This window comes from Brachyistius frenatus, unplaced genomic scaffold (assembly GCF_029030835.1).
Source record: "Brachyistius frenatus isolate BFR_SWC_R1_liver_20210118 unplaced genomic scaffold, ASM2903083v1 Contig_563, whole genome shotgun sequence".
Lineage (NCBI taxonomy): Eukaryota > Metazoa > Chordata > Actinopteri > Embiotocidae > Brachyistius > Brachyistius frenatus.
This window is the reverse complement of record NW_027211162.1, coordinates 47,316-61,170: the sequence shown is the minus strand read 5'-3', so window position 1 is coordinate 61,170 and position 13,855 is coordinate 47,316. Positions and strand designations below refer to the sequence as shown.

Below are 13,855 nucleotides of genomic sequence, written 5' to 3'. Positions count from 1 at the left end.
GCTGCAGCAACGAGTGTGTCGTTACATGCTGCAACAACGTGCGTGTGTAGTTACACGCTGCAGCAACGAGCGTGTCGTTACACGCTGCAACAACGTGCGTGTGTAGTTACACGCTGCATCAACGAGCGTGTGTCGTTACACGCTGCAACAACGTGCGCGGTGTAGTTACACGCTGCAGCAACGAGCGTGTGTCGTTACACGCTGCAGCAACGAGCGTGTGTCGTTACACGCTGCAGCAACGAGCGTGTGTCGTTACATGCTGCAGCAACGAGTGTGTAGTTACACGCTGCAGCAACGATTGTGTGTAGTTACACGCTGCAGCAACGAGTGTGTCGTTACACGCTGCAACAACGTGTGTGTGTAGTTACACGCTGCAGCAACGAGCGTGTGTCGTTACACGCTGCAACAACGTGCGTGTGTAGTTACACGCTGCAGCAACGAGCGTGTGTCGTTACACGCTGCAGCAACGAGCGTGTGTCGTTACACGCTGCAGCAACGAGTGTGTGTCGTTACACGCTGCAGCAACGAGTGTGTAGTTACACGCTGCAGCAACGATTGTGTGTAGTTACACGCTGCAGCAACGAGTGTGTCGTTACACTGCAACAACGTGCAACAACGTGTGTGTGTCGTTACACGCTGCAGCAACGTGCGTGTGTCGTTACACGCTGCAACAACGTGTGTGTGTCGTTACACGCTGCCACAACGTGCGTGTGTAGTTACACGCTGCAACAACGTGTGTGTGTAGTTACACGCTGCAACAACGTGTGTGTGTCGTTACACGCTGCAACAACGTGTGTGTGTCGTTACATGCTGCAACAACGTGCGTGTGTCGTTACACGCTGCAACAACGTGTGTGTGTCGTTACACGCTGCAGCAACGTGCGTGTGTAGTTACACGCTGCAACAACGTGTGTGTGTAGTTACACGCTGCAACAACGTGTGTGTGTGTCGCACGCTGCAGCAACGTGCGTGTGTCGTTACACGCTGTGTGTGTGTCGTTACACGCTGCAGCAACGAGCGTGTGTAGTTACACGCTGCAACAACGTGCGTGTGTAGTTACACGCTGCAACAACGTGTGTGTGTCGTTGTGTTCTTCTGGAGAAAAGTGTTTCTAACTCTGCTTCTCGTCTTCAGGTGCTGCTCTGCTGAGTTTGGAGTTCGGAGGATCATGAACCAGGCGGAGCTGCAGAAGACCAACAGAGGACCAAGCAGGTGGAAGTGAAGCAGACCAACATGGCTGTCTTCAAGCCTGAGAACGTGGAGGACTTCTATGAGATTGGAGAAGTTCTGGGAAGGTACGAACAGAACCGCGGTCGTTTTACTGCAGCAGGTTTTACAACAGCACACAGAAAGTCCCGTGACATTTCCAGATTCTGTCCTCTGAACTCTAATGGAGAACGTTCACATCCCAACACGTCCTCAGTGAGTCAGTCAACTGCACTTTCAACCATGTTGGTGTTCATTGTGTCTTTGTGCTGAACTGAAGACAGCTGAAACATCTGGAAGTGTGTGATGTGTTTTAGATGTTAAATGTGTTTCTGTCTGAACGGTTCAGAGCAGATGGAACACATTTAATGTTTCTTGTGTCTCTCACTCTGGACGTGTCCTTGTCCCTCCAGCGGACACTTTGGACAGGTCCGGCAGGTCCGTGAGCGCACGTCTGGGACTCTGTGGGCGGGAAAGTTCCTGAAGATCCGGAGGGTTGCGGTGAGCCGTCTGGGTTTGGAGCGGAGCAGCGTGGAGCGAGAGGTGGAGATCCTCCAGGCGGTCCAACATCCCAACATCGTGATGCTCAGAGACGTGTTTGAGAGCCGGGCCGAGGTGGTGCTGATCCTGGAGCTGTGAGTCCAGAGAGGGAGTCTGTGTCTCTGTGTGTGTGTGTGTGTGTGTGTGTGTGTGTGTGTGTGTGTGTGTGTGTGTCTCTGTGTGTGTGTGAGACAAAATATCAGACTTGTTGAAAATGATCAAGTCATGGGGGGTCTGTTTGTGTCCGTCCTCTGTATGATTGACAGTCTTGAACTCTGTGATGTCTCAGAGTCAGCGGCGGGGAGCTGTTTGACTTCATTGCTGAGAAGGAAAACCTTCTGGAGAGTGAAGCCATCGAGTTCATGAAGCAAATCCTGGAGGGACTGAGCTTCATGCACAGCAAGAACATCGCACACTTTGACCTCAAGGTAACACACATAGTAAACACACATAAACACACATAATAAACACACACAAACACATAAACCTACATATTAAACACGCACAAACACATAGACACACATAATAAACACACACAAACACAAACACGCATAATAAATGCACACAAACACAAACACGCATAATAAACACGCACAAACACATAAACACACATAATAAACACACACAAACACATAAATACACATAATAAGCACATAAATACACATAATAAACTAACACAAACACATAAATACACATAACAAACACACACAAACACATAAACACACATAATAAACACACAAACACAAAGACACATAATAAACACACAAATACACAAGATAAACACACATAATAAACACACACAAACACATAAACACACACAATAAACACACACAAACACCTAAACACACATAATAAACACACACAAACACATAAATACATAATAAACACATACAATAAACACACAAAAACACATAAACACACATGATAAACACATAACATACAAACACACATAATAAACACACACAAACACCTAAACACACACACATAAATGACGAATACATTATTACATAATGAACACACATAAACGCACATAATAAACACAATAACACACATAGACACACATAATAACACACAAACGCACATAGACACACATAATAAACACATGAACACAAACACAATGAACACAAACACATAATGAACACATAAATAATAAACACATGAACACACATAAACACACATAAACACATAATGAACACACATAATAAACACATAAACACACATAGTGAACACATAAACACACATAAACACACAAACACACATAACGAACACACAAAATTACTTCTTTTTCTTTTTGGTCATGTTTACAAACAGATTTTGGTATTAAAATATAACTTGTTGCGTGTGTGTTCAGCCGGAGAACATCATGCTGTCAGACAAAGCGTCTCCTCATCCTAACATCAAACTAATCGACTTCGGCCTGGCGCACCTTTTCTGTCAGGGGGAGGAGTACAAGAGCACCAGTGGCACTCCACAGTACATCGGTGAGGATCCGCACTGTTTCTCTACATATGTTAAGATGTTATCCATAAGTGGAATATGAAATTGTTTGGACACTAAGAGATGAGACTGATATACTGCCCCGTGGGTAATTAAATGTGTATTGTAATTCATTAGAAATGTCCTTACTTGCTGACTGAAGGTCAGATGAAAGTTCTTCAATGCTCCTTATTGTGTTCTTTGAAAGAAGAACAGGTTAAACTTATCAGCTGCATCTGCTCCAGCAGAACCATGTCCACCCTTCAGTCTTTGTGCAGGGCACTTCAGCTTGGCTGGGTCATGGTTTTGTTTGCCTGCTCTCAGTACAGCCATCATCATCATCATCATCATCATCATCATCTTCTCTCAGTTTGTCTGATTTGGACTGTGTGAGCAGTGTTCACATAGATGTCTGGCCAATCACAGGCTTGATTGACAGCAGTAACTGTAACACTGGTATGATGTCAGAACATATCAGAATTTCCATTGGCTCACATCCATGTGGAGGGAGGACACACAACAGTGGTGTGTTTGTTTGCAGCTCTTTATGTGTATAAATGTCACCTTTATGAATCAGTGCAGTTTTCTCACTTCTGTTTCCTCAAATGGGAAAGTTGTTGATCATTCTGTTTGTGACCAAAGGATGTTGTTACACACACTGCTGTGTGCATTTCCTTTCATTGTTCAGGTATTACTTTGTTCAGCTAGTTCGAAAACAAACATTCAGTATAAAGATGAATGTTTGATATTGTTCAACCTCAAAACTGCATCAACTGGTTTTAAGACTCGGGAGGAACATTATTCTTATATTGTTGAACTATTTTCCCACACAGTCTTTCACAGAGTGGTGAACCTCTCCCCACCTTCACTGATGACAGACTCTGCCTCTCTGAAATTACGTTTTTATACTCAATCATGGTACTGATCTGTTGCCAGGTAACGTAATTAGTTGAGATGTTCGACCAGGTGTGTTTTTTTTTTTTTTTTATCTTTACACAACTTTTCCAGTATTTGTTGACCCTGTCCCAACTTTTTTGAGACGTGTTGCTGCCATCAAATTCAAAATGAGCAGATACTTTTCATAAAACAATAACAAAATTTCAGTTTGAACATTTAATATGTTGTCTTTGGTCTATTTTCAATTAAATATGGGTTTATGTGATTTGCACTTTTTATGCAGTGTCACAACGTTTTTGGAAACGGGGTTGAACGTGGATGCCAAGTTTGATTTCAGTGTCATATCTTGCCCACAGTGAAAACCAAACAAACCCCAGTCTTATTATTTAGTGGTTCATCTCCCCTTTAAAGACCTTTTCTTCTTCCTCCACCTTCAGGTTGACACTGGACACAATAGATTGACATGAAATTTGTAATAACTTTGATGATCCTCTAACTGCTCTTCTGGTGCCAACATCATGTCAGTGATTTTCTCTAATACTTTGGTTTATGTGCAAATATCTACAAAAGGTTTTGTAGTATTCTTGTTTGCATGCTAATATGTTTCACAAAGATTGTGACATGGTACATATTTAACCTGCTAAACATCAGCATGCAAACATTGCCATTGCACGCTGTTGCATGCTAATGCTAGCATCGAGCAGGAAGCAGCGTTGACTCTTAAAGGGCCGGTACAGACCATCAGACCTGACGGTTGGATGGTTAAATAGCTCCACACAACATGCCATCCAAACCCATTGTCTTCTAGTGTGACCTGACCTGCAGTTGTGGGGACCATTAGGTGCAGAAACATTCTCCAACTCCTGCCTGGATCCTGAGCTTGCAGGGTGGAAAGACTGCTTGGCTGTTCGAGCTTGTCCGAGCAGCAGTGAGGGCTGAAAACCTGAACAAAGAGTTTAAAGCAGCGAAGAGCTAGTTAGATCTGTTTGTACCTTCATTAGGATCTTTAAAATGCAGTGCTGGTTCTTATTGTTGTTAAATGTTGTGCCGTATCGAGGGTTGGACACATTGGTGTGGTGAGTACACAACAAACTGGTGTGGATCACACTTGTTCCTTCTGGTTCTGAGGTGTCTGATCCAAGACCATGAATCTTCAAGTACATTTTGTTATTTTGTATATTTAGCTATTTTTGTATATTTTGTTATTTCTGACTGTGTCCTCGTGTTGTCTCCTCCAGCAGCAGACAGATCAGTGATGAGCTGTGTGTGTTTCCCTTTCAGCCCCTGAAGTGATCCACTGTGAGCCTCTGAGCACTGCAGCAGATATGTGGTGAGTGAACGCTGCATGTTCAGACCTGTAACAACATCTCAGTCGGTCTCAGTAACAACACAATTATACCGACAGTGAGACGCTGTTTTTGTATTACAGCAGTGACGTTTCCACTAGCTGACTGTGTGTGTGTGTGTGTGTGTGTGTGTGTGTGTGTGTGTGTGTGTGTGTGTGTGTGTGTGTGTGTGTGTGTGTGTGTGTTTTTTCTGCAGGAGCATCGGAGTCATCAGCTACATCCTGTGAGTGTGTTTGTGTCGGTTAGTTTCTCAGTACTTTAAATATGTTGTTTCATATATTCAATACTTTGAATATTTGTTTTTGACACGTTTGATAAATTCAGCCTCAGCAGTCTACACTGTTTCTGTCACATGTCTCACTTCCCTCCTGTTAAGAGGTTAAAGCTAATTTCTTTCACTGCAGATGAAATCACAGAAACACCTGGATGTAAATAATGAGGTGAAATGTGGACATGTTGTCATCTGTGCTGTGTCCTCTGTGCCTCAGATTGAGCGGCTCGTCTCCGTTCCAAGATGACACTGATGAGGAGACTCTGAGTAACATCATGTCCATGAAGTATGAGTTTAATGAGCGCTACTTCAGCACGACCAGCTCCATGGCCAAAGACTTCATCCAGAAGCTGCTGGTGAAAAACCCAAAGTATGTCGTATAACATCACGTACCATGTGTTCTTCTGTCAGCTCAGTAGGAGGATGAAACAGCTCAGTGAGTCTGACTCTGTTTCTACTGGTCATCAACATGTGTCCTGGTGAGATCAGATCACAGGTGGTCAGCTGAATAATTAATAATTAGTTAATATAACACGACATGATCAGGTCTTCCGTTTCAGGCTGAGAATCAGGTTTACAGACTGGAGTGTTCAGACATTTACAGACATGAAACATTTCATATATTTGTAATATACAAAGTTTTAAATGAGGCTCACAGCAGAGATGTCTAATTTTATGAAATAGCTGTGTCTAAAAGTCCTTATGTTTCTGTTCCTGTTCTTATTTACTTGTAAACTTCTCGTGTAGAATGTGTTCATTTGCCTACAAAGTGGGAAGTGGGATCGAATCTCATGTGGCCGGAGACACAAACCGATCACACCAGGAGACATGTTGATGGAAGGTGGAGACACTCTGTCAGCGGGACAGGGTCTCTGAGTGGGACAGGGTCTCTGTCAGTGGGACAGGGTCTCTGAGTGACACTGTAACAGTGTTGCAGTGTGTTGGTGTCTGTGTGACACTGTAACAATGTAGGAAATCATTCTGAATGTGTGTGTGTGTGTGTGTGTGTGTGTGTGTGTGTGTGTGTGTGTGTGTGTGTGTGTGTGTGTGTGTGTGTGTGTGTGTGTGTGTGTGTGTGTACACATACATACATGTTGGTCCTGTGTTCCTGTGGGTTTACAGATGGAAGTCGTTCAGAATGATTACTGATGAACTATGTATTATTGAATAGTCTCATATTTTCAGTTGTGATATTTTCTGCTCTTGTTTACTTCACATGTTCCTGCAGCAGTGAAGATTATTAACATGTCTTCTAAGCTCTTACTTTGTTCTTTGTTGCAGGGACAGAATGACAGCTGAGGACAGTCTGCTCCATCCATGGATTAAGGTTCATACAATGTTCTGTGTTCTGCGTAGTGCTGCTGAGTGTTCCTGTGTCTCTTATCATCAGTACAAATGTTGTCTTCTGTTTCAGCCAATCACACGCAAACAGGCGGACAAACGGAACCGTTCCTCGATCAATATGAAGAACTTTAAGAAGTTCAACGCCAGAAGGAAATGGAAGGTGAGTCGGGATTTTCTGAAATGTGTTTTGGGTCATTTTCTGCTTTGTAGAGAAACTACAGGACCAAGGGGAGCGACAGATGCAGAACAACTTGTAATGAGGTCATACTTGAACTGGGAACCGTTGAATCTCCTGCACACCAACTGATGCCAGGAAATATTACAACTGCTTTTTAAACACAGAGTAAAGGTCTTCTTCTGCAGCCACTGGTGACGTGATCCCAGACAAAACATTGGAGTTCTCCAGAACCCCACAGAGGGGGAGGGCAGGTTCCAGCCACTGGGAGTCACTAGAACAGGGACGTTCGAGAGAACCAGAGAGTTCAACATGAGCGACAGCTGGTAGGAAGAACTCTGTTTTAACAGGAAGAAACCCCCAACAGAACCAGACTCAGAGGTGGAGAACATCTGTTAACAGAACCAGACTCGGAGGTGGAGAACATCTGTTAACAGAACCAGAGTCGGAGGTGGAGAACATCTGTTAACAGAACCAGAGTCGGAGGTGGAGAACATCTGTTAGAACTGATCGTATCGAGCAGCAGATCAAAGCTCAGAAACAGTTTTATCCTAGTTGATGGCCTGTTGTTCCTCAAGTTTTCGCGTTGCCTGGTTTCTCAGTGCTGCTGTGATGTCAATGTTTTCTCCTGGAAACAGAATCCTGATGTTTAATCATCCACATCTCAGCTGCATTATCTCCAGTTTATTTATTTCTGTCAGTGTTTATGATTCTGAATTAGTCGAAGCAGTTTGTGAAACACTCGGGGAGCTGCCTGCTGTGGGCAGAAACAGACTGTGCTGACAGGTCATCATTGTAAATGAGAATTGGTTCTCAATTGATTTTACCTGGTTAAATAAAGGTCATATAGATCGGAAAGCTTCAGTATATCTGTTGTATCTAAAACAGAAAGGTTCCAGTAGATGAATCTAAGCTGGTTCCATGTAATGTGTGCGCCCTCTCTAGGTGTCGTACAACATGGTGTGGGTGTGTAACCGACTGGTGAACCTGAGGCTGCTGTGTAAGGGAAGCTCAGAGGCAGATCCACTACAGGTGAGACCGTGGTCTTCTCTCAGGTCAAAGTTGAAGATGAAAGCAGAATCATTGTCAGGATCTTGTTGGTGTTATCTGCATTAATGTGAGACTTTTTATGTACTTTCATACATGGTTTTTTTATACTATATCTGGCTTACAATTTTTGGCAAAGAAGAGATTGACAGCTAATGCCCAGATGGAGCGAAGAAAAAAACAAGACTATCAGGAAAAGGGCTCCTCGATCAGAAGTGTAGTTTGAAGGCATGTACAACTCTGTAGTTTAGATGGTCTCATTCAAAATGTGTTCTAATGCTACTGTAATGCTTTTCTGTAGCGACAATGTGAAAGTGACACAGAGGACACAGAGAGCAAACCTGCCTCTCTGCTGCGCCGAAGACTCAGCAGCAGTTCATAGAGCAGACCAGGAGAGGGCAGCAGAGTCCTGACTGTCCTACACACCACAGAGGTCCAGCCTGCAGAGCAAGATCACCGAGGACATTCCGTCACACGGATCCAGTAAAGTGGACAATTAAACATTGTGAAGTGTTACACACTGACACACAGTGCCTGAGATATGAGCGCGTCTTGGTCTGAGGAACACGCCTATGAACTGTGGACGGACTCTGGATACATGTCTTTAATGACACTCGTTTTAAAAGTTTGATGGTACTTTAATGTTTACTGATTTTAGGAAACTTTGACCACAAAATGTGCTTTAGAGCTGTTTACTTTCATTTGATGCCGAAGTCTTCCATTTACAGTGATGATAATGTTGTCATGAACTAAATGCAAATGTTTGATATGTTCTTGCAAACAGGTGTGATGTCTCAAACAGTGAGTTCATTCTTTTCAGTACACTTCTATGTTGCTACTGCAGGATGGAGGTCAGACACAACCTGACCTTCAGCTGCTCTTTAAAGGTCTTTAAGCAAAGTAAATTATCTCTCCAATCTGTTCAGATTAACATTCCCACCTCCAGCTAGGGGGGGTAAATGATGAAGTTTTGTCTAAATAATATTTCATACTGCAGGAGATATCTGCTACATGCTACATATATGACTTTCAACAATATGGCTGTCTTTTGGATTGCTGTACATGTATATGAATAATCTTGGTACCCACACCTGCTCTTACTTTATTATCTGGCTTCATCCAAGACTTGAGCAGGACTTGTGTCCTTTTTCGTCTCAATAATTAGTGCATGACTTCGATCTGTTTGTCAACTGTTCCTAACTGATTTTATAAAGCACGTTGCAGTAAATATAAGCTGGTGCAGCTTCAGTCCTTGAAGTGAACTAAAAGTAACTAAAGTCTCAATACTGTATGAATAAAAAACTGTTTCACACGGTCATGAACACAGTAATGAACACGGTCAGGAACAAGGTCAGGAACAAGGTCATGAACAAGGTCATGGACAAGGTCATGGACACGGTCAGGAACACGGTCATGGACACGGTCAGGAACACGGTCAGGAACAAGGTCATGGACACGGTCAGGAACAAGGTCAGGAACAAGGTCATGGAACACGGTCAGGAACACGGTCATGGACAAGGTCAGGAACAAGGTCAGGAACAAGGTCAGGAACAAGGTCATGGACACGGTCAGGAACAAGGTCAGGAACAAGGTCAGGAACACGGTCAGGAACACGGTCAGGAACAAGGTCAGGAACACGGTCAGGAACAAGGTCAGGAACAAGGTCAGGAACACGGTCAGGAACAAGGTCAGGAACAAGGTCAGGAACAAGGTCAGGAACACGGTCAGGAACAAGGTCAGGAACAAGGTCATGGACACGGTCAGGAACAAGGTCAGGAACAAGGTCATGGACACGGTCAGGAACACGGTCATGGACACGGTCAGGAACAAGGTCAGGAACAAGGTCAGGAACAAGGTCATGGACACGGTCAGGAACACGGTCAGGAACAAGGTCAGGAACACGGTCAGGAACACGGTCAGGAACAAGGTCAGGAACAAGGTCAGGAACACGGTCAGGAACAAGGTCAGGAACAAGGTCAGGAACACGGTCAGGAACAAGGTCAGGAACAAGGTCAGGAACACGGTCAGGAACAAGGTCAGGAACAAGGTCAGGAACAAGGTCAGGAACACGGTCAGGAACAAGGTCAGGAACAAGGTCAGGAACAAGGTCAGGAACACGGTCAGGAACAAGGTCAGGAACAAGGTCAGGAACAAGGTCAGGAACACGGTCAGGAACAAGGTCAGGAACAAGGTCAGGAACAAGGTCATGGACACGGTCAGGAACAAGGTCAGGAACACGGTCAGGAACACGGTAATGAAAACTTTAATGATGGTCAGGAACTCTGTCATGAACACGGTCATGAACACAGTCATGAACACGCATGAACACGGTAATAAACACGGTCAGGAACACGCATGAACACGATCATGAACACGCATGAACACGGTCATGAACACGGTAATGAACACGGTCAGGAACACGGTCATGAACACGGTAATGAACACGGTCATGAACACGGTAATGAACACGGTCATGAACACGGTCATGAACACGTCACGAACACGGTCAGGAACACGGTCAGGAACACGCATGAACACGGTAATGAACACGGTCATGAGCACGGTCATGAACACGGTCATGAACACGGTCATGAGCACGGTCATGAACACGGTCATGAACACGGTCATGAGCACGGTCATGAGCACGGTAATGAACACGGTCATGAACACGGTAATAAGCACGGTAATGAACACGGTCATGAACACGGTCATGAACACGGTCATGAACACAGTCATGAACACGCATGAACACGGTCAGGAACATGGTAATGAAAACTTTAATGTCGGTCAGGAACACGATAATGAACATAGTCATGAACATTGTCATTAACACAGTAATGAACACGCTCATGAACACGATCATGAACACGGTCAGGAACACGGTCAGGAACACGCATGAACATGGTAATGAACACGCATGAACATGGTAATGAACACGCATGAACATGGTAATGAAAACTTTAATGACGGTCCGGAACACGGTAATGAACACGCATGAACACGGTAATGAACACGCATGAACACGGTCATGAACACGCATGAACACGGTCAGGAACACGGGAATGGAAACTTTAATGTCGGTCAGGATCACGGTCATGAACACAGTCATGAACATGGTAATGAACATGGTCAGGAACATGGTCAGGAACACGGTCATCAAAGGAGTTCCAAACATTATGATGTCACCAACAGGATGTGATGTCACCATCAAAGGAGTTCCAAACATTATGATGTCACCAACAGGATGTGATGTCACCATCAAAGTAGTTCCAAACACGTTTAAAGCTCTTCATCCTGGAGAGACTTCAAATCCTTTAAAACTTTATTTTCTTTGAACTTCAACTTGCTCCGCCTACTTTCAGCTAGAAACACCATTCAAACTTTAGACAGGCCACAAGACACGCAGCTGTTGCTGTGTTACTCAGTGTTTTGACATCTGTTACAGTTTGTTGCTTTCATTCCAGGACAACATTAGCAAACTTGTGGAAAACATTTTTGGCAAAGTAATTTCTTTGCTGAAAATCTGCCACAATTTGCATGAAAATCTGCAGCAAATATTTCACTTGAAGGGTTCGTGTGAGTGAAGTTGTTTGAGTTGGCCAAATGCTTTATCTCTGGCTTTTACAGCTTTGGTACAGTTGTTATTCCACCAATGTACCTTCTTGGTATGTCTAGCTCTTGTGCTTTTAGGGAGCGTTTCCCCAGCAGACTGGGTTATTTTTTGAACTAATTCACAGTAAATAATGTTCACATCCACATGGTTATGGTCTTGAAGTCTCATGCATCTTTTTGCACTGATCTCCTGGAAAGCTTTCCACTTGGCATTTTCCAATTTCTACCTAAGAATTCTCTTTCCCTGATTTTAGTAAATCTTTAAGTTTTCTTTGATGGGTAGTGATCGCTAATGACTGAAGTGTGTTGTGCTTACAAATACCAAGTCCAGTGCTGCTTTTTTTTTTTTTTTTTGTGATATAATATTTTGTTCCTTCCCCAATATTAATACACACCAGACAGTGATCATCAATACATTCGTTGACAACTAAACCATTTGGATTGGTGCTATTACTTTATTATGTGAATTAAAATCCCCACACCACATTACATTTTGCAGTGGTCCCCCAACATCCTCTAGTATAAACTGAATTAGTTTCCCATGTGTATTGCATTTTTTTTTTTATAAATGTGTCACAATCTTAATCAAAGCTGATTCATAATTTGTGTTTACATTTGTAACGTTGTAGCTTTTACCTTTTAGTTTGGTAGGTAGGTAGGTAGGTATATACTTTATTAATCCCCGAGGGGAAATTTTTTAAATTTTGAATTAAAGTTTGAATGTTGCCTCTCCTCCTCCATTGCCCCCTGTCCCTTCTAATCACAATATATCCTTTTATAATCAAGTCCAGCTGTGTCTCCTGTGTGCCAATTATATGAGGTTTCTCTCCTAGATCATAAACATTCTTCTTAAACTTTTGGCTTTTTGTGATTAAGCTTCTCACCTTCCATTGAAGTATAACTAACCTCGAGGATCCAGTCCATATCTGAGGTGATTGTATATCTTCATTAAGACTATGTTTAACTGTTTCCCAGTGCAGCTCTTTCACTCCTTTGTACTTCTCAGCAGATTTGACAATTATTTTCATCCTTTAATTTTGTGCTTTGGTCTGTGCCAAACAGTTAATTACTTCACACAAAATACTTTTTATTCACATTCAGAATTTCCCCTTTCAACTTATTTCAACCTTCACATTTTCCTGTGTTTTTGTTCCTCGTGTCATGTTGCCTGTGTGTCCCCTGAAACCTTCTTTACTGGCCTGCCTTGATTTCTAATAATTCCAGATCCATCACTGGAGTATTTAACATCCACACAGGGATTATAGGCCACCATACTGTTGGATAAACTTCCTTTAATCCCCTCCCAAGTCTCTTTCTGCTCCATCTCCTGTCCAGCTAAAACTTTATGTTTCCACTCTCTGCAATAGTCGTTTTGTTGAGTGTCCATCTGCATGCCCCCGCAGATTTATCCAATAGTTAACAATCAGCTGTCTCAGACTGAGACTCAGCCATTTTTCCCGCCTCAATTTACAGAGAGGAGTTTTTTTTTTTTGTAACATTATTCACAAAATGGAAACTGTAGCTTTTTTAAAAGGAGCAACATTTCTCTATCTTATTGCTTCAGTCATTCGGGCTCCAGTTTACAGTTGAATTGTTGGTGGAAAATCAGATATGTGTAAACTAGAGGGTGTTCGACACTCGTCACTGTGTCACGACGCAAGAAACTCCGTCAACTGTTTTGTCTTTCTTCTTTATTTGGGAGCTTGTTAGTCAAGCGGATGGGTGGACATCGGAGAGTGTGTGTGTGTGTGTGTGTGTGTGTGTGTGTGTGTGTGTGTGTGTGTGTGTGTGTGTGTGTGTGTGTGTGTGTGTGTGTGTGTGTGTGTGTGTGTGTGTGTGTGTCTGGTGATTTGCGTGAACAGGGTGCCATAAGATGTATAAAAGTATCCTCCTGCTGTCATTACTGCTGAAACATTACTAGATTTCTAAGTATTATCTGAAG

The 13,855-nt window shown here is 43.2% G+C and overlaps 2 protein-coding genes across 2 annotated transcripts; both read left to right on the top strand.

The window, feature by feature from the left end:
- Positions 1-1,138: 1,138 nt before the first annotated feature.
- Positions 1,139-9,243, top strand: LOC138614756 (death-associated protein kinase 2). The gene is made up of 11 exons (XM_069688327.1): positions 1,139-1,294; positions 1,619-1,840; positions 2,035-2,173; positions 3,097-3,226; positions 5,400-5,448; positions 5,661-5,687; positions 5,953-6,105; positions 7,017-7,062; positions 7,150-7,239; positions 8,200-8,286; positions 8,603-9,243. The coding sequence occupies exons 1-11, from the start codon at positions 1,233-1,235 to the stop codon at positions 8,681-8,683; spliced, it is 1,086 nt and encodes a 361-aa protein (XP_069544428.1). The 5' UTR covers positions 1,139-1,232; the 3' UTR covers positions 8,684-9,243.
- A 375-nt stretch (positions 9,244-9,618) lies between these two features.
- On the top strand, positions 9,619-10,626 carry LOC138614755 (uncharacterized). The gene has a single exon (XM_069688326.1). The coding sequence runs from the start codon at positions 9,619-9,621 to the stop codon at positions 10,624-10,626; it is 1,008 nt and encodes a 335-aa protein (XP_069544427.1).
- Positions 10,627-13,855: the final 3,229 nt, after the last annotated feature.